The 19,652-nt window shown below is 38.8% G+C and overlaps 1 protein-coding gene across 9 annotated transcripts; it reads right to left on the bottom strand.

The window, feature by feature from the left end:
- Window positions 1-275: 275 nt before the first annotated feature.
- Window positions 276-19,537, bottom strand: LOC111252366 (lysine-specific demethylase 8-like). 9 transcript variants are annotated; one of them, XR_015330545.1, is made up of 10 exons: window positions 18,903-19,534; window positions 16,919-17,068; window positions 12,186-13,070; window positions 11,630-11,914; window positions 10,997-11,190; window positions 10,010-10,173; window positions 9,711-9,843; window positions 7,944-9,393; window positions 7,477-7,563; window positions 3,188-5,984 (listed from the first exon to the last, which is right to left on the bottom strand). XR_015330545.1 is itself a non-coding variant. In XM_086993482.1 (5 exons), exons 1-4 carry the CDS (start codon window positions 18,954-18,956, stop codon window positions 11,654-11,656), a joined length of 1,350 nt encoding a protein of 449 aa, XP_086849608.1. In that variant the 5' UTR covers window positions 18,957-19,534; the 3' UTR covers window positions 10,403-11,190; window positions 11,630-11,653. The 9 variants fall into 9 exon arrangements, 1 of the variants encoding a protein (XP_086849608.1); XR_015330544.1 differs by lacking the exons at window positions 3,188-5,984; window positions 7,477-7,563 and adding an exon at window positions 276-414; XR_015330547.1 differs by lacking the exons at window positions 3,188-5,984; window positions 7,477-7,563 and adding an exon at window positions 276-414 and having other exon boundaries at window positions 7,944-8,053.
- Window positions 19,538-19,652: the final 115 nt, after the last annotated feature.

Genomic DNA, 19,652 nt, shown 5'->3' with positions numbered 1-19,652 from the left:
TTAATATACGGCTAGATGCAATTAGGCTTACCTTTCTAGTCTATTTCTAAATACGCTTAGAATGAAAGGAAGGCACGACTTGTCGGAATAGCTCTATTTCTTTCGTCTTATAACACAAGTAACTTGCGTCGATCGCTCCGGCAGGCCGTGAGTGGTGAGACCTATTTGCCAAATGAATTTTTTGATCGTCTCTAGTTGATGAGCTATATAGTAGATCCGTCGTCCGACAATGCGGTCAACCTATTACCATGGTAACATTGTCAGTCGTGCGCTTATCTCTATTATCCTTCAAAGCCATAAAAGCGATAATAACAGTGATAGTATGACAAAAAAATATTCCGCCCAGTAACAGCAACAGAAACCCAGCAACTGCGAAAGCAATCCTCGCTGCATCGGTATTACATAAACACCAGACTGAAAACAAACATCAGAGTTGCAAAAAAAGCTAATGATTTTCAGCTAGTAACAAAACGGATCTCACTACGATTAGGCTTAGAATAGACAAAGAGTAAACGGTATGAAATGACGACGATCATGCCTTGAGCCACTGGGGGTGTTGCAAGAAAGCGAATCTGTTCTGAATTTTAAGCAGCTTTACGTCATATTTCATTTACTGCTTGTATTGTCGCAAACAGCAAAGTTTATTGCTGAGAAGTGCGGTGTAAATGGCATTAGTCAAGCTATTTGTTATCATAAAATAACGTGCGACATCCACGGTAACATTTGATAAACAGACAGGGATGACATGGCAAGTTAAAGATAAAAATTGAAGCCATATAATATTAACCATTTATATATATATGGTCACCCCGTTTGGGTAAAGTGTGCAACTGGGCCCATTGGTTATACCCGGAGAAATACAAAAGCAGATCTCGAATAACTACGTATAGATGGATTCCACTGGGGAAAGTCGACAGAGAGCATTGTTGTTTTCTCTTCTAATATTTATTTTATCTTATCGTTAATGATAGAGAAAAGCAAGAAGAAAACTTGACAATGTATCTGAGGTATAATAAGCGCATTTTTAAATTGCCATTAGATAGATTTGACATGGTTTTAAAAATCAGTTAACATTTTGACTGCGTCTGGTCCACAGAGCAGCACACGTGCCGGCCGCCCAGGTCGACATAAATCCTCAGCGTACAATTGCTCAACGTAAACTTACAAGAATACGAATTGCAATTCCATATTTTGTATTGCGTAACTCGAGAGCATTTGATTAATATGTCGACTTAATCTCCACGTGCCAACAAATGGCGCTATGGAGTGCTCTAATTGGGTGTGAAATGGGTATTTTAGTATTCGACCTTGGCCTGCCCGCCCGCTTTATGCCATTTCTGTCTCAAGACGACGATCCTTTTAATAAAACGTCCATATTGTCTGCTGCACAGCAGACGAAGTTTGCCATTGCTGTTTTTCTCACCAATCTGCTTGACGAACCCCGGCCGGTCTATACGTACACAGACGTATGTAAACGACAGGAAATGGCGATAGAGAGATGACGAAGTATGCCTCATGTGTGCAGCTAATCTAGGGAACAGCAAAGTCACACCGATGACTGGCGAGGAGGGAGAATGGTTAAAAAGCAACAATGAGATATCTTACTATTCATTAGCAAAATCTCATTAAATATCATAAAGAGTGAATTAAAGGCGGCGCTTTTAGCCAAAGAGAAGGCGATCGCCGGAGTACGCGGAGGCGCAGGGAGCTTCCGTCCGACCTCGCAGGAATTGCTGACTCTCGAGCGTCTGCTTAGTTAAGGTAGGGGTTAAAACCCGCTCGGCCCATTTAGCTCGGGTCTTATTTAACTTGATTAATAAAAGTGATGATATTCATCAAAAATGATTAAAATGACCTCTAAACGTGTTTTGAAGAATAAAATTGTATATAAGTTATATCAGAGAGAAAAAATATATTTGTGCCGAACGTAATTAACTAATTACATATACTTAGAAATCGACATGATAATGCTAATATCACAACACAGCATTTGCATTAATGACATCATGAAAATGGTGACGTTGGAATATTTAATACGTATTTGAGCTTCTATGTTATGAAGATAAACACGTCGTCTGCTAATTAGCACGTGCAGCTAATCAACTAGAGGCAACAACAAAACTAATACCGAATCGCAACCGTGCTCGTGCTCAAAACATACAGCTACTAGCCAAAAGGTGATTGTTCTTTTCGAAATTAAACGAACACTATTAGGGCCAGGAAAATACGTATTTAACAACTTAAGTAGCTGTGCCCAACTTTCTTTAGTTTGCTTCTTCGCATACTGTGCAATATGCAGAAATATGGAAATGCAGTTTCTTGTTGAAATCTCGATGACCACGCAAGTGGTGATGATCACGTCCAACCAATACAAGCTATTTCTGCCAATGATAAAGCATTCGTTTAAGTAAGGCAAAATGCGCCACCATCCTATCTACACCGCGGGTATATATATATCAGTGTCCATAAATAGGGGCATACACACAAAACAGCAACAACTGTGGCTAATAAAAATCAATCTAAGAAAACTGCACCAGCAGAAGTATCTAATAAAACCGGAAGAGAGCATTATCAGTAATTGCAGGCTACTGAGAGTGACGGACGATAATAAGACGTTTCGGAGTGAGATAGAAACGAAACTTCAATAACGCCCGATTAGAAACAAGGGAAGGAGAAGGAGGGCCAAACACATGTAAATGGGTTCACCGCTATGGCGATGAGGATAGCGGCTACATAGAATAATAGTTAAACGGAAATGGTGGTGATAACGCCGATTTTAGAATCGCAAAAAGTCCAATCATTTGTGGAGCTGCGCAGTTTTCTAGATAAATCGAGAGGGGTGACGTAGCGAAGAGATCAACGCTGATGATGACAACAAAGCTGCATGCATTTCTATTAACATCATTGCCATCATTATTATTATTGCTACTGATAGATTTTAAAAATAAAAAAAATTACTAATACGCTAATATTAAGTTGGTGTCTTTAGTCATATACAATGTATTTGTACGTAAACGTATTCTACACAATTAAAAGAGATCTTTCTAAATAGACATTGATAGGCAGATAAAAATTGTCGAATGATAATTAACGAGTTTTGAGTCATTGTAAATTACGTTGTATAACGGGCCCGTTGTAGAGCTGTTGTTTTGAAAAAAAGGTCATAGGGAGAGAAAACAGAAATACATTGATCAAATGCCAATGTTGGTTTATTTTAAAACCGTATATTTATACACATACTGTATGAATGAAGCAATAGTTTGGTAATTTGTATACATGCGTTTCAGCGGAACGCAAATGCACTAATGTGCATTTTCCCAGGATGATACGATCTCCAGACATCTTACCCACGGAAATTAGTCCCTCTAACCTACATTGTTCTATATTTCTTCGGCATAAAGTCCGGTTATTTGTACATAGCACGTAGTCCATCTCGGGCATTTTATAGTGACATGGTATATCAATGACATTGTAATGTTGTAAGGGGCAAACATTTTTCGGCAGTGTGAAAAAGTCACTTTACAACTTGGGAGTTTTTACTTTGCTATCGTTGTTCTTGTTTTCACTACATTTTATTTCAACAGGTGTGAAATGAAGATTTTCCAACTGTTAAGAGACTTTTGCCCACACTGTATGAATATATCAATATATATATATATCAATATATATATATATATATATATATATAATTGCACGAGGATTGATCAACGACTATCATATCACCTCATGAGAGGCACTAGGTTGCTCAATAGCATTATGGGCTATTGTTTCTGCCAAAAAAAAATGCACATACAATAAAACTTACGTATTTTTTCTTATAACGTCGTTGATATTTAGACGGTGTAAGGGAGATAATATGATAGATTAGGTCGCGTACGAAGATTGTCTACTCTGGGTTAGTTCTTGCCACCCGTGATCGCGACCGACCTTACGAACATTGACTGCGTACATTGTAGGTTGACAGGACGCTTGGAAAAAACTTCATTGGGTCCGACATTGGCCCCTTACTATAAGCATGCTGGGAAACAGGTATTGATAGGAAGGTGATACCTGATAGATGAATTTTCCACTCAAGTAAACCAACACCATGCTTCGCCTCAATTTATTTGTACACTCGAAAAGAACATAAATCCAATCGATCGACACGTAAAAAACTTGCTTCTATTTACATGTGACTATGACTGGAGAAGCTGAATTCGTCTGTGGAATGCATACATTTAAAATTCCTGGTTACTTTTGGTATGTTTCATTGATGTTTCGGGTGGAAGAACGGACATTTTTTGAGCGATTTGTGGTGTCAACTGTTTTCGCGACGAACCCACGTTATGCTTTCAAAGAAAAACAAAAGTACACTTAGTTTCATACGTTATGTAATACGAACACTGAAAAAAACACTTAGACCCCACGCTCAGGAACTAAAGGTTGGAAAAATAGGAACAAATACTGGCATATAGACACATATGAAAATATCTGTACATATATTCATACCTAAATGACTACTGGGACACTTTTACATTTGTTTTGACAGGAAATATTCTCAAGTATTTTTCCTCAAATCCAGAGTCACTCAATAGGAATATTTAATACTGGTATCCTGAATTGTGATGTTCATTACATTGCGTTACACATATGGGCTTTGCCACAGTCGTGAAGATTTTAACCTTTTTTTATTACCGAGAAGCATCCAGTTCACTCCTAAAATGAAATGCTCCGTAAGCGTACACTGTTGTCAATGTACTCTTTTAGTTGTTAGTGAAGTATTAACTCTGTTAGATAATTATTTCAAAAAGTTTATGTCGTGAAAATATGCAGTCCGTGTATTTGAGACTTGAAAACACAAAGTCAAAGCTTTTGAAGCCTAGCTTGTCTTTCCGTTAGAGTACAAAATGTAAAATAAGTTTAAAATAAGAGTTTAAGGATAGTACATCCTAGAGTCTTAATTTTACCATTAGAAAAATGATAAAACTAACGTTCGTTATTCACATAAACTGTGTAGTTACGTGTCGTTGGCGAACCCGAAACAGTGTCATAGTTTATTACAATGCATTTTTGCAAAAACAAACTTTGGCAGGAGGCCTGCCTTGTCAGATACCCAATAAAAGCTTCTACGAATGCGCAGACCTTTATGAAATATGTAGATCCTGTAAATTATCAACCCTCAATCACATCGTATTAAGATGCTAAAAAAAGGATTTCTATTCGATCTAAAGCCACTGTCTATTCGATATCATACGGAACACGTTTTTTTCGTGTAATAAAACCCCACAGATTTTCGCGCCAACATAAACGCCGTAGAAGTTCATTAAATACAAACGCTTTATGATTGACAATTACTTGAGAGCTTGCGCACCAAGAGTGTGTAACAAAAGTTTCACAAATGAAAGCGTGAGTTCATCTGTCTTCTAAAATTTTGTATTTAGACTGGGCAAAATCTCCGATATTCTGCCGTCACCAGAGAGCCGATAGATTTTCTGTGCACAGCCGCATCGGAGATCTATCGACTCTAACTAATTAATAATAAAGTAACTTATCACTCCGCAGCCTTTATGTTTTCCAGTATCGAATGTCTCTACGCTTCGGTCGTAAGGCGACGCTGTGTATTGAGCGTTAGTGATTTAAAATACTGCGTTATAAGAAGGCACTACATATGAGATATAAATCGCCGTTGTTTATATACTATGGATGGGCACTGAGTCGCAGACTGCAAACTCAAGGCGTCAGAAGTCGAATGTTGAAAAACTCATATACCCTTGGTAAGCAACTGAAAATGGTTTGGTTTCATTAGCATTACGGAACAAAGTAAATATTAATCGGCAGAAATCGAAGGGTTAACAGACTCAAAACCACACATAATCTGCACTCGTCTTTAATAAAATCTTTGTCATTTCAACTATCGAGATCTTCTCTAACTGACACAAGCCGCCGCTTTGAATAGTGTAAGATCTGTGCAGGCCTGCATATCCTTGTATCTCCCAGGACTGTAACTAAAGTAATGGCAATAAAGATTATTTGTAAGCATAAGATGTTTTTGTTCTGAATTAGAATGAATATAACCGAAAACTAGAAAGTAGCGTGTGGCATAGAACGTGCGTTCTAGTCATTCTATACTAGAATACCAAATGCGTTTACATGCAATGAATATAGCTTTCAACTATATTTAATACATGTGCTTACAAAAGGCATATTAGAAAAAGTGTTAACATGACACAAACATTTCTGCAAGAGCGACGAAAGCTCTAGCAACCTCCTGCCAAAAGGAATCTACTCTGCAATAAAACACTTTCTATAGTCTGGGCTCGACACAACCTATTTGATCCTTTAGTAATCTATGTTCTACTTACATCTGACGTAAGATCCGATGTAAGATCCGACGTAAGCATTCATAATGAGGGAGTACCTATTTGGGCTAGATTCTTCGAGTTATCAGTTACTGCGGTTACTTCTCCTCGCCGCATGGTGTACATTGAAAAAAATCTAGTACTGTTCCAGATGACGTCCGATTAATTGAGCAAAATTAGTAGGCCGTTGAGGACGCCGCTTGTATTGACGTATAGTACTAAACCTAAACAGGAATTTTACGAGTCACCAATTTTAACATCTCCTGTTTGAACCATGAAACATATGTATCGTAAAACAGAGGATATTTTTATACCCTTGGAAACTAAATTTGTTTAGAACAAAATGCACATGATTTCAATGACTTATTTTGGAATGGATTTAACTAGAGATACGAAAATCAAGGGTTACAGCCGTAACCGTCTCGTTTCAATTCAGAAAAACTGGTAGGGTAGATAAAATTCTCGGATTGTCTAGACTGGTACACGCTCAGGTTTGGATGTGTGATACTACCAAAACAGCAAAACCCCTGAACCTTTCTAAACAGATTCGTTTGTTTTCGGCGAATATTTCAACTCTACTAGCCATTGCGCAATGTCTTTTTATGCGTAAGAGGCAGTAACATTTGACAAATGTATTTCGTAAAGTATTATTTTGACGGGTGTATAACTACCGAGCGCTAAAGTCGGTAAATAGATCAAATCACTTTCTATTTTAAGGAATGTAAGAACGCTGCGTTTTAGCTTGAATACAGCAGGCACGAGGACGATGTCCTTGTGAGGACCAACCATGATAGCTGCTTCAGAAACTGGCACAACTTCGCAGTCGGAAAAATTGGAATGTCTATTTGTTCATAGATTATACCATCTATGAATTCCATGGTTACTGGTTACATTCGACGTTTTCTCACGTTTCGACCGTATGACAATAGTAAGACATTAAAACTTTTCACTAATCATTTCTAAATCATGCACGAGTGATAAAGCTCTTTTGTTTAAGACGTTTCGTCTTGTCTAGTATTTAAAGTTTTCGCATGTCTGTTAAATACCCGCGCCTATTCCTATTGTGATGCATATCGACCAATGGTTTCTATTGAGTATACACAATTATTTGCTAGCGCTCCGGCAGAATTCCACCTACGCCAGCAGAAGGTCGGCCACTGATTGAAGATACGACGACGGGCCCTGGCTGAGGAAAAGCAGCGGGGGAGTCGAAAATTGGTTGAACCTAATAATTATAAATAGGTTGAGATAAAGCTTAGATTTCATTCTTGTGCGAAATAACCGCATACCTTAGAACTTCAAAGGAATAGGGCATTAGGGCTTGTTTATTTAAACCATCCTCAGTGGGCGACGAGTTAATAAAATTTTGTTTAACGAGTGCATCAGATCTATTTAATTTAAGCTTTTTCTTTCGTATGATATCTACAAATGTCTACAAAGCACAGTCAGTACGGAACTCTATCGAGGAAAATCCGAGCATCGAGATCAGAAAGCAGAAAATTGAATGGCGCCTCGTGATTATAAAAGCCTTACGAGTGTATGAAAAATAGGTAACTAAAGGTACTATTAAGATTGTAAATTGCATGGAAAAGTGGTTGTTTATACCTTGTGCCCAGGACTCGTTTGGTCGGCATGTTCCTTGCGGAAGTGTTGATGAAACGATGAATTTGTTACGGTACGGAAGAGACATAATGGACAGACGTAGGGTTTCTCGCCTGAATGGTCACAATAAAAGTTTGCGTTTCAATAACCTAACGACATACTCTAAAAGTTAACCCAGAGCACGTATGCTGGTCATATAAGATTTATACAGTAAATAAATAAAAGTTCAACACTGCCATTAATCTTCTCTCAGATATAAACTTTATAAAAGCTAACTATTCTCCTTACGTTTAGCGGAAACACGTATACCATTCCCATTAAGGATGTCAGCACTGATGTAAATGTAGTACACTAAGAGCAGCTTCTCTATCAAAATGAATACTTTCAATAAATACATTTTGTAAAGAGTTCAGTCACGCTCTGGCTAAACTACGCTAGCCGTTAATATGCCGTTCGGTTACTGGAAACTATGTCTTTACATTTTCACCTAAATTTTCCGGTCTCCAAAAAATTAGATTGGAATACAGATAAGGACTGTTTTTATACTCCCCTTTTCTTTTATCTCTCTGCCATCTGAATTTTTATAGATATGTCATTGGGCAAGATGTCGAACCGCACGAAGTTTCAGGTTAAAAAAATATTTATTTTCGACACCGACAGTATTTCGCCCTTTGCCAAGTGAAAACAATAGCGGACGTAACCCTGCATACATGCTCCATATATAGCTGGGCTAAGAGAACTGCTCTAAAGAGGTTTGCTATAATTAAATATAGAATCTTGGCATAGAAAATGTGCCCTACGCTGGTCAGCCATACGATGAGATCAAAGGAGTCGTTAACTGGCCGGTAAATAGAGTATTTTTAACTTGAGTATTTTAAATGTATCAAATTTTTATCAAAAGTTAAGAGCCTTAATGCATTATAAACAGCGTTGAGTATAAAAGGCAGCATGACTTTTCATTGATTATCAATATTTCGCCTAATAACATGGTGCCATAATGACATATTTCTACATGGTCGTTCCAGCTGATGAGAAATGGCACATCGACATCAATATAAGATAGAGAAAGTAATGACTACGCCGAAGCTTAGATTCAGATTGTTTCATCGAAGAGAGACTATGAGTTACATCTGATGAAATTGGAAGGGTTTTGCGCGCTAAAGAATAGGAAAATAAAATTATTTCTATATATATATATATATATCTGGCCCGGTTGCATCGATTGAACAAAAAGAAGGAAGCAATAAAAGAGACCTGGTAGACAGAGTCATCCTTCTCCATAGCATTACTAGACAAAGACTGTAAAGACTTATCTGTCAGAGTTCGAGCGAAAGGTTCCTTTATACCCGCCATATTCTCCAGACCTCACTTCAACGAATTACCACTTTTTACAGTCACTGACAGTAAAACAAGCGGCCGGATTTTTGAGAGTGAAGAAGATCCCAATTTCTGACTGACAAAGTTTTTCAACACGAGATAGTAATAAATATATATAAGGGAAGGTGGAAGAAGGTAGTAGAGAGCGGTGGCAAATATGTAATGATTTCACTTATTGCTAGTACTCAAGTGCAACATTGCATTATTTGTTAGCTGAAAAAAACATGGTCCGATTTAATGTATAGAAAAGTCAAGTGTGGAGCGTCTAACAGAAATGATCCGGCTCATTCAGGGCATCAACCTTGTTGATGGTTAATCATCTAAAACAGTACTAAAAATTATACATGGATATTAAATAACTACTACAACCGAACGTGGTAAAGAAATAATTACCTGTGTGTGTTCTATAGTGTTTTTTCAGTGAGTCAAATCGTTCACTGGCGTAGCTATTACAGAACTTGCAGGGGAAAGGTTTCTCCGGGCCGTAATGTGTCTCCAGATGCACCTTTAACGATCGTGTTGCAACCTAATGCGTTACACCCCAGGAAAATACAGCTGTTATTGATAATTTTTGACGGAACGAAATACAGATTTACGATAACAACATTCACGTTTACGTTAAACGTGTTTTAAATAATAATACATACTAGCAGAGTTTTCTTATTTAGTATTTATATCGAATAATATCTAACCTCTGTCTGTGCCCCACACAGGTCACAAACGTAAAGTTGTTGGCCTGCGGGTGTCCTCACTACAGTGACAATGTTTCCTACCCGCTCGACGATCGAGAGGCCAGACTCAAGTGGAACGGCAGGTGATGGTCTTATGAAATCATCCAAACCAATGCAAGCGTTTCCTGCAGCGAGGCAAATAATATCACCCGAATCAGGTAATTACATCAACGACTTCAATAAGAAGCGTCAATTTGCCAGAACCTGCTTAACGAATGAGCTCTAATAAGCAGTTTTTCAATCGCCGAAGAGAAAACGTTATGAGCCCCCTTGTATGAGCTTTATAGGAGGGTATACCGACAAGAAAAATACCAAGAAAATCCGATGAGCATGCAACGAAGGAAAAAAAGCAGATAAAATTTGACTTTTATTAGGTACATTATTGTACTATGCGTAGCTCCTGGATATTAAGGGTATTTTACACACAAGCAATTTAGCACAAGCAGTAATAGATAAGCATGTAAAGTGCAAAAGCATTGGATCCGATTAATCAGCTATGCGAGTTGAAAATTCTTGTTTGGTTCGTGGTTTTCACGTGACCTGCTTGTTTGTGGGACAGTAACAGCTTTAATAAAAACTGATTTTTATATGAACCTGCTCTTGAACGTATGATATATTTGTTAACGAAAAGTGCCATTTATTTATGTACCTACATAACCCATAAAATTTACGCAGTTCTGTAAAAACCTATCCATTATGTTAAAGTTGGCTGCTTGCAGTAGCTGATCTATAAGAGTCATTGTTTGAAACCTGTTGTTTTATTAAAAATGTTTCTTTGTTAACAATGTTGCGCGATGACAAAGTAAGGCGAGAAATAAGCCCATACAGTTAAGTTAATACCAGGCTTTTAGGAAAGCAAAATTTCCGATAAAGCTTAATTAAATCACATTGCCATATTAAATACAAGGCCACGATAATGCGCTGCGCAAATCAGCTGGCGACACTAACAATAGCAAACGAAAGCAGTCGACCACAAGAGTCAGCAGAAGAGAGGTACATGGAGTTGGGCGGTCTGGAATGGGAACAGCGACAAATTCGACGACAAGCCCTGGGGCACGTCTAAGCGCCTCGTCTGTAGAAGCGAGACTGCGGCCACTCCATCGTTTGAGAGCCATCTTATAATATTATGATCTGTAACAGCACTGCAAAAAATGACATAGATACGTAACATAAATTATAAATAAATCTGCAAAACGAGAAACTCGACAATGCACACGGTTGTGCAGATTGTTACAAATACCAATTTAATGTAATACTACGAATTGCTAACTTTTACTAGTTTCTACACATTCTTAAATAAGCAAACTACAAAATGCGTACGACACTAATTTTTTTTCCCTATAATTCAGGGATATGCGCATGTGATTCGAATCAAAAGCCGCCTCATACCATTCGCACGCAGTACAATTGCTTTTTCGATAAATAGAAGACAAATAAAACCGCATATTTTGCAGAAGACATTTCGCGGGCAAGTGATACGCTGATGCACTTTGATAGAACATGAATTTCTAAATTCGTATAATTTGAAAATATAAATTCACGCCAAAACCTTATAAAGAAACAATTAACGATAAGACTTGCTTGAAAAAGATGTATGACGTGACTTCAGGAGAACCAAAAGCTGATCGAACAGCTCACGGCTGAAAGCGATTTGACAAAATGCCAGCAGCCTTTCGGTATGAAGAGCGCCTGGCCCGCTTCCAGAAGGACTTTAGTACATTTTGCATCCGCGAATTTTGGATATCGGGGATCATCGGCATTTTCCGGGTCAACACGACTCGTATTATGAAGTAGCTGATTCTCAAATGGGTATAGAAGCTCGGTGTCTTCAGCTCCGTAAAGCAAAACGAGTTTAGTGCCAAACACCTATAACAAAAATTACAAATATTAGTATCTCCTCACTATAAGCATCATTGTAGACGTCACTCTTATGTTTTTCACTAAACGACCAAGGTCGCCGTACTAACAAACCTAGCTTTCTCTAAAAGACACCTGGAAAGGCGAAGTTGTCCTTCAAAAGGGCGTACATGATATTAAAAGGACAAGCGCTTTACCACTTCTAAAATCAGTGACCTCTTTCGTGTTTATCGATAGCCCATGTGGAATAATACCACTCAATATTGAATTATCTGATTACCTGAGTGAGGATATTATCTCGGTCATCAAAATGCAAAGGAGACGTCGTGCGCCCACCCAACCAAAAGTTGATGTCAGGTTCGGCATCGCTTAGTACATAGCAATAATCGGGCACAATAATGTCGGATCTCAATTCATGTACTTGATCAAGTAGGTTGTACTGGGCTAGATATCCGGTATTTTCGACAGTGGCCGGTTGCAGATATTCTCGAATGAAACTTTCAAACGTAACAAGTTTCTGTGACCATTCTTCATCTGTATACCGTGAGCCCACCTCAATTGGTACTGTCCTTTGACCAAACGTTTCTAAAAAGTAACGCAGGCTCCAACACGTCATGGCAGGCCAACAGTCCATCAGTTGCAGGATCTTTATCGGCTGTTTCGCAATAAGTACGCGTAAAAACTCATTTATTGAGGGAAGAGTTACTTGGTCCACAAAGGGAGCTCCAGCTCCCACCGAACTTACAACACGCAAGTCGTTATCAGCTTCGATTTGATCCACGATTCTTTTGAGATTTTCAGAGATTTTCCATCGCCCATGTACATATCCGGCTACTTGAGCGAGCCAGTTAGTTTGAGCATCCTTTCTAATTGGAGCTCCAAGAACCAGTCCTCGATCAAGAATTTCGATTGCTTTCGACCTATTTCCAAGGCAAAGTACGGCTCGCGCTCGGATCAGACTTGCATAGGAGAACATGCGTCTCAGATCAAGTGGTACACTGCGCCATGGTCCAATATTGATGCGCTCCCACAGCGCGTCAATAAGACTTTGACCTAGAATATCGGCAGACTTGGCATCGCTGCATTCTAGCAACTCATCAAGGCAATAACAGAAGGCCGGACCAACTTCCCGTAGACTCGCCGTATCCACCTTTTTCGTGAACTCCTGTAACAATGGAGAGACGATATTGTTAAAGTAAATGAACTTATCATACAATTACATTTTCTACACAGGCAATGTGAGTAGAAGTTTCGTAAATTAGCCGTTTGGGCAAATTCTTACTCAAAACGACCTGGCATAAAGCCAGCTAAACACTACAGCCTACCCGAAAGTGATTCAAATGCCCTTAGGCAGGCAATAGCTGAGAAAATGGAACGAATCAGAAGGTATAGACATTAAATTAGTTCTTACAGCAATCGCTATTTTAAGGTCGAAGAGTTTTGATACAATTACAAAAATTTTCATTTATGTATTTTATTTAAATGTTTGTAGATAAACATAGTCGTGTTTGTTGTCGACCTTGTTCCAGTGTCGAAAAGCAAACTACGAGGCAAGCAGTACGAAGAATTTAAATGGGTGGATTTTGTAATCCTAATAAATGAACAAGACCAAGCTTCATGCTAGATCTCTCTCAAGCACTGAAGCGACCGTCAGTTCAACCGGTTTTCTTTATCGAAATACGTACGCTTATAAAAAACTTCCACTGATTCTCCACAAATACTTTGTCTTCAAAGGAAACTCAGAACCTCTCATTATATTAATGCGTTTTTGTTTTCATCTCTAGAACTGTGCGCTTCGTGGGTAACTTTTTGGATGTTGTCACCTTTATCTTTTTTTTAGTAATGGTGAAATTCTGGAATAACACGAACTTTCTGGAATAATGAAAAGCCTTTACTGTATAGAAAAAGAAATGACAAAAAAATTAATGAATATTCGAACGAGTAGGTATTAAAACAGTGGTGGTGCATACTGCCTTTTTTTTAGTTATTTAATCACTCCGGTGCACACAGGTAGTTAAATGTATCATAACGCTACTATGAAAGGCAGTTGACTCCAGTGTCTTTGCCACAGAAAAGTACCGTAGAAAATGAGGAGAGAGACAATCTGTCGTATTCACTATTACGTTTGTGCGTATAAAAGGCACCGTTCCCGACCAAGCTCACAAAAAGAAGAACGGGTATTCTAGATAAACACGCTTACCTAGATTGAATGAATTTCTAGGGAGAAAAACTAAATCTGACTAGATAAGAATATAGCCTGAATCGGAAACCGAATACGTGTGCGTACAAGTACCCAACCGAACGGGGAAGCTGATCCACCGAGCCACTGTAGCCCTCAAGATTCCTCGTGAGCTAAGATGGAAATAGCGGTTCACGAGTTTTGTGGTTTTCGTTAGCGTCATGCCAAATACGTAACATAGACCCAGTGGAATATTAAAAAGATGATTCGAGGCATAGATTCAAAAAATCTTCGCCAAAACACGTACTCCAATAGTTATGATTGAAAATTAAATCTATAAACTAAATATATTGACGGATCAGTTTCGGTCTCTTGTTATTCGTTCAGATTGCATTAGATCAATGACTTTCTGGAGAAGTTCCTTCAAAAGTTTATGTTCTGCGTTCGTCTAATGAATTCTATTTGCAATCATTCCATAGGTGGCAGTAACAATTTAGCACTAAAGTGCTTATTGCATAGATCAAAGGACATATACTATTTTCTCGCAGGCTTGGTAGGCAAACGGAAAACCTTCAACATTTTCCCATCAAATCATGGTAATTTTCAACGATATTAATATTATTTTCAGTCAAAGAAAAAAAACTCAAAATGTGTAATTTAGTTTAACAAGAAATGTGTTATTGTTACCAATCACCATACTTCTTTCGCCCATATGTGGTTCCCAATGTAGTTCAATCAGGAGGTATAGGTTCCCACAGAATCATTGCTCCACGCCAACTTAATTTTATATAAATTGCCAGCATTACTAGATTAATACTAATCTAACAGAAGGTTCCGAGCTTTTCTCCTTGCAAATGCTAGAGATACATCAAAGTTGGTTACTCAGTCAACAGATGTTTCCTTCTAAACGACATGAAGGTCAAGTTCATAAAATTTTTCCAAACGGACGCCATCAAGCACCAAATCAACACATATGTGTAAGCTTATTGTTAACGTTTTATATTTATGACTGGTCAGAGCACATTTGAATGTAATAATGATGATAGTGAATCGAGTCAAGTTTATATACTTAGAGATGTAAATTTATTTAGAATAAGCAGAAACAAGGAACTCCTGACACATCGTATCTCTTTAGCCCGATGCCGAAAGAAGAAGTACCATCTAACATTTCGATTGTTTCAGTTTGGTTTGAGGCTGAGAATACTTCGCTGTACTATGAGAAAAACTCAGTTTCAGGAACTATCTTAAATGTGTTTTGTGCAGCATTCGTACTATCTGGTCCACCGGTTCTTGTCGAAAAAAATAGACAAAAGGTACCGTGACATGCATTGGGTGTTTATTTGAGATTGATACCAGTTAACCTTAACTGGTATTAGCGTTTAGTTTATTAGTTTTTCCATTGTTTCTTAAACATATATATATATATATATATATATACGGTGGCTCATCTAAACTCATGAAGGCACGCATTCGCCCATCCTCTTTACTTAGTATCAAGAGCAGGCCAGTTCTTAGAAAAAAGACTGACAAAGACAAACCCATTATGATATTTAGTGCTTTTTTAGATTTTTTGTATTTTTTTATTTTGTTTTGGACTCTTGTTGTGTTGGCTTTTTGGCTTTCTATTTGTCCGAGATATAATTGGGCTGAATTTTTTATTCGGAACGTACTTAAACGATGTTTTAACAGCTTTACATTCATCCATATTCGTCAACGCACGACTGCTGTCGAAAAATCCTTTGCGAATTTGAGAAAAGCTATTTTAAAAAACGATTAGTGAGTGGCTTGGGTACCGAATCGAAGCTGTAATCGAGGTAAACGAAAATTATGTTAACTGAACACGATCGTCATAAAAGATACTCTAGCACGTGCAAAAGATTGTCGTGCAACCTGTTTTTGTTTAGGGAAAGCTTAGAAATCGACCACAAGAGAAATTTCTTAGTCGGATCGTCCCTTATGCGTACAAAGTGTTCCAATTAAAATAAAATGTATGTCGCCCGTTTATGAACATAGAGATGGCTTTTGCGTATATGCTGTTCGAATGATATTTTCTAATGTCCTGACATAAACGTTCTTGGCGAACATGCTCACTCAATGCGACGGCCATTCGCTTTTAATGGAGCTTCCAAATGATACTTGAACTTTTTTAAAAACTGATTTTCTAAATTAGCAAATAATTTTAGTAGTTACCGTACCTGAGTTTAAATGACGTTAGTGCATCCAGATATATGTAGATTTTGTTGAAACACGCTACACGTAAAAGAAGTCTAACATACTTAAATCTCGGACTTATAGTAAATTAAAGGTCCTAAAACTTCAGGGGCATAAGAGATTGCGAAAATGTGTTAATCGTCATATCCTACACGAACTATCCTATAGATAATAGATTTTTTTATCTTTAGAACAGTCTCTGATTTCTACATTAAAGTCCAGGATTATCAGAGGTAACTTTCAGAAGAATTTTCAATGTCTCAATAATATTTCTAGCGCATAGATTTCTTTCTCTGATTTTGGGAAGCCTTTTAATTACTGTAGAGGGTACGCGCGTTGATTTAATTAATTTCTAATGCCTAGGTTTGTTTAGTTTCTTATGTCATTGGAGATTCGTCTGGCAGGAATAGGCTGAAAAATCGTTATCCGAGTGACCTTTCCGTTACACGGTACATATATATATATATATATATATTAGCCTATTTCTATAGCGGCAATGGCGGCGACATCAGCGACTTTTAAAACGGAGCCTGCTTCGCTGTTAGCCCAACGCTACGACGACATGATGCAACCCATAAAGAAAATTTGATAGTAAATAGGAGGACGACGAATGCTCCAGATACCGATGCTATTCCTGCGACCGTTGCTGGGGTTAACGGCGGACTTTCCAAGGACTTTCTCAAAACGTCGTGACATGTACACACATAAGTCGCCCTGGCAAATCGGCGAGTGAAAAGGCAGGAGACAGGCAGAACAAGACAGCGCAAGAGCACCTGAGAAAGAACACAAGCGATGGCAAGTTGGCTTAACGATGAAGCTATTCGACACGGTGCTACCGAACGACCAGCCGGCCATCAAGGCTATTATGCCTACGCCTGCTGCCGTTGCTATTACAACCACAACGCAATGATTGCTGCTGCTGCTGCTCGAAGAGAAGGCGGCCGACCCGATAAACGCTCGCGGCACAGAATGCCCGAGGGAGCGTTTCGGTTGTCCGATGGTGGCTGCGCTGACCAACCATTGAACAACGACAGCCCAACCCTGGCTAATTCGGACGACCACGGCTGCCACTATTGGCGCGGCTTTTCCCTAAACCGTACTATTAAACGCCCTAGTCCACATTCTGCCCGTGTCGACCGTTTTGCCTCCACTGGATAGTAAGGGCACTGGTCGAGCTTAGAACAAGCTCGATCGACAATGCTAGCATAGTCATGTCGTGCAACTTTGCACTCTTCGCGTCGCGATTCAGCCGTCGAACAACGACGGTAGCAGCAGCCATAAGAACGATAAGCATCATCACGTTTGACTTACACTACTCATGCTACAAAAACTGTATAGCTACTATAGCTGCTGATTGACGAATGGCTGTTAGTCGGGTTGGGCGAGAAGGTGGAACAGGTTTTCGAGGACGATAGGCTCAGCTTCGTTGCTCAAAGTCCCATTCTTTCATATCTAGGTATGCTATACTAGGCCTGTTCGCATTAGGCTCACGAAGCTTCGTAAATAATCGAGTCAATACTATCACCTACAGAGCATGTTATTAGTATAGCATGACATCATTGTATATGGGCGCAAACAGGAAAGTATGGGAATACGGAAGATTCCTAGATATGTGTTCTCTATCGTCGGGCATTTAGATAGCTTGCGATCCTGAGGCACAATTATGGGGTTGTGCTCTAATGAAAAAAAGAAATTCTTTGTAAGCGTATTTCTTATATATTAAGTATATTAAGATTGATTACTCTAAAATAATACGTGTGGCCTGAAATGGCGTAGTGAAACATAATCGAGGAAATATATGTATGAGGTAAATACTGCAACCGTTTAAGTGAAGACATAATAATGCTGTTATTGAGTATGCTACCTACACTCCGAGTAAACTTACTAAATGCAGCTTATATGGAATGCATCAGAGCGCAAGATACTCAGAAAAACTGAAAAAGTAGCCTTTTAAAAATTTCCACAATTATTCTTGCTTTCCAGTGGTTAAAGGAATTCAAAATCTATGATGCGCAATATCCATATTGTACAGGTACTCATTAAGTGCACGGAGCTGAAGTCCGACAAAGAATTTATCTTCATCATGTATTTTACATGGATCCAAGCTCATTACCGATAAGAAAATTTCTCGGACAAACCATCCATACTCAAATTTCTGTCAAATCTCTCATTTTTTGTTATTATTATTACTATCATTATTAGTCCTATTGCGATAGTAAACATTTGCTGAATAGAATAGCCTCATTAAGGTAACGTGCTTTGCACTTCACAAAGAAAAGGCAAAAGCACAACCATAAGTGGGACACCCATCCCAGATCTAGCTACACATTATCCTTTAGCTACTCGCTGTTCCTAGGCCTTTTCTAGTGCAGTATTTCTTGTTGAACTGTACTTTTGTAGCAGGAAATCCTTTTAACTCAGTTATTGCGATCAACTAATTGACATGCGATATATTTAAAATTGGAAAAAATTCGCGCCATTGTTTTTTTCCCTGCAGTATCTTCGTTGTATGCATAATATCAGTAGAAACATTGCGCGTTTTAATCTTCTAGGTTTGTTGCTGCCTTTTGAAAACTCTAACAGAAAGAAAGAATAATGCGAACTGACCTCGACTTCTTGAACCACTTCCTTAAGGGATGCTGTTCGCTCGTCGTCATCCATATTGCAACTGTTCAGATCGCTTATTTGTCGCTTTCAAGACGATTCGACACAGCGTGACCGTATTAATATGAACCAAAAAACGCTCGACGATTACGCCAGCAGACAAGGAAACTCTGGTGCATGAGTGCTACTCTAGTGCACATCGCGCGCTACCGCCGCTCCGTTGCGTTCGTCGGACGAATCACAACAATCGGATATCAAACACACTACAGCGTCTGACACAAGTTCCGTGAAAATCGAACAACTTCAGGTCAAGATGCTGTTTCTTCGTATTTGGCGTTCTGCTTTTTCGCTGCACTAATGCAAAGTACGTCTCACTGGTTCAATCACCATAAAACGCAGGAACGAGCGCAGAGGGCTGGACCGTTTGTATCCGAAATAGGCGAAACACAGGGAACACCAAACCGCACTTTGAAACACACAAAATCATACATCCACGCGTGGAGGAACCCTCGCTTACACTTGCAGGCCACATACAATAATATACCGCACTTATGCTCCCGGTAAAGTGCGAATATCGCTTTCTCCTCGAAACCGCATTAACGTCACATGGCGGCAGGCGGTCGCTCCGTTCCGAGGATTAAAGAAAATACGGATTCGTTCAGCGCGCAACTCTGCGTTCCTTCTAAGTCGCCATCAATCATCCGCTGTACGAGCATTAGTTGCTTTCTTGCATGCGTCAGTTGTTAACTTTCC

Source organism: Varroa destructor, unplaced genomic scaffold, assembly GCF_002443255.2.
Source record: "Varroa destructor unplaced genomic scaffold, Vdes_3.0 BEIS01000006.1, whole genome shotgun sequence".
In the NCBI taxonomy this organism is placed as follows: Eukaryota; Metazoa; Arthropoda; class Arachnida; order Mesostigmata; family Varroidae; genus Varroa; species Varroa destructor.
This window is presented reverse-complemented; position numbering and strand designations above follow the sequence as displayed.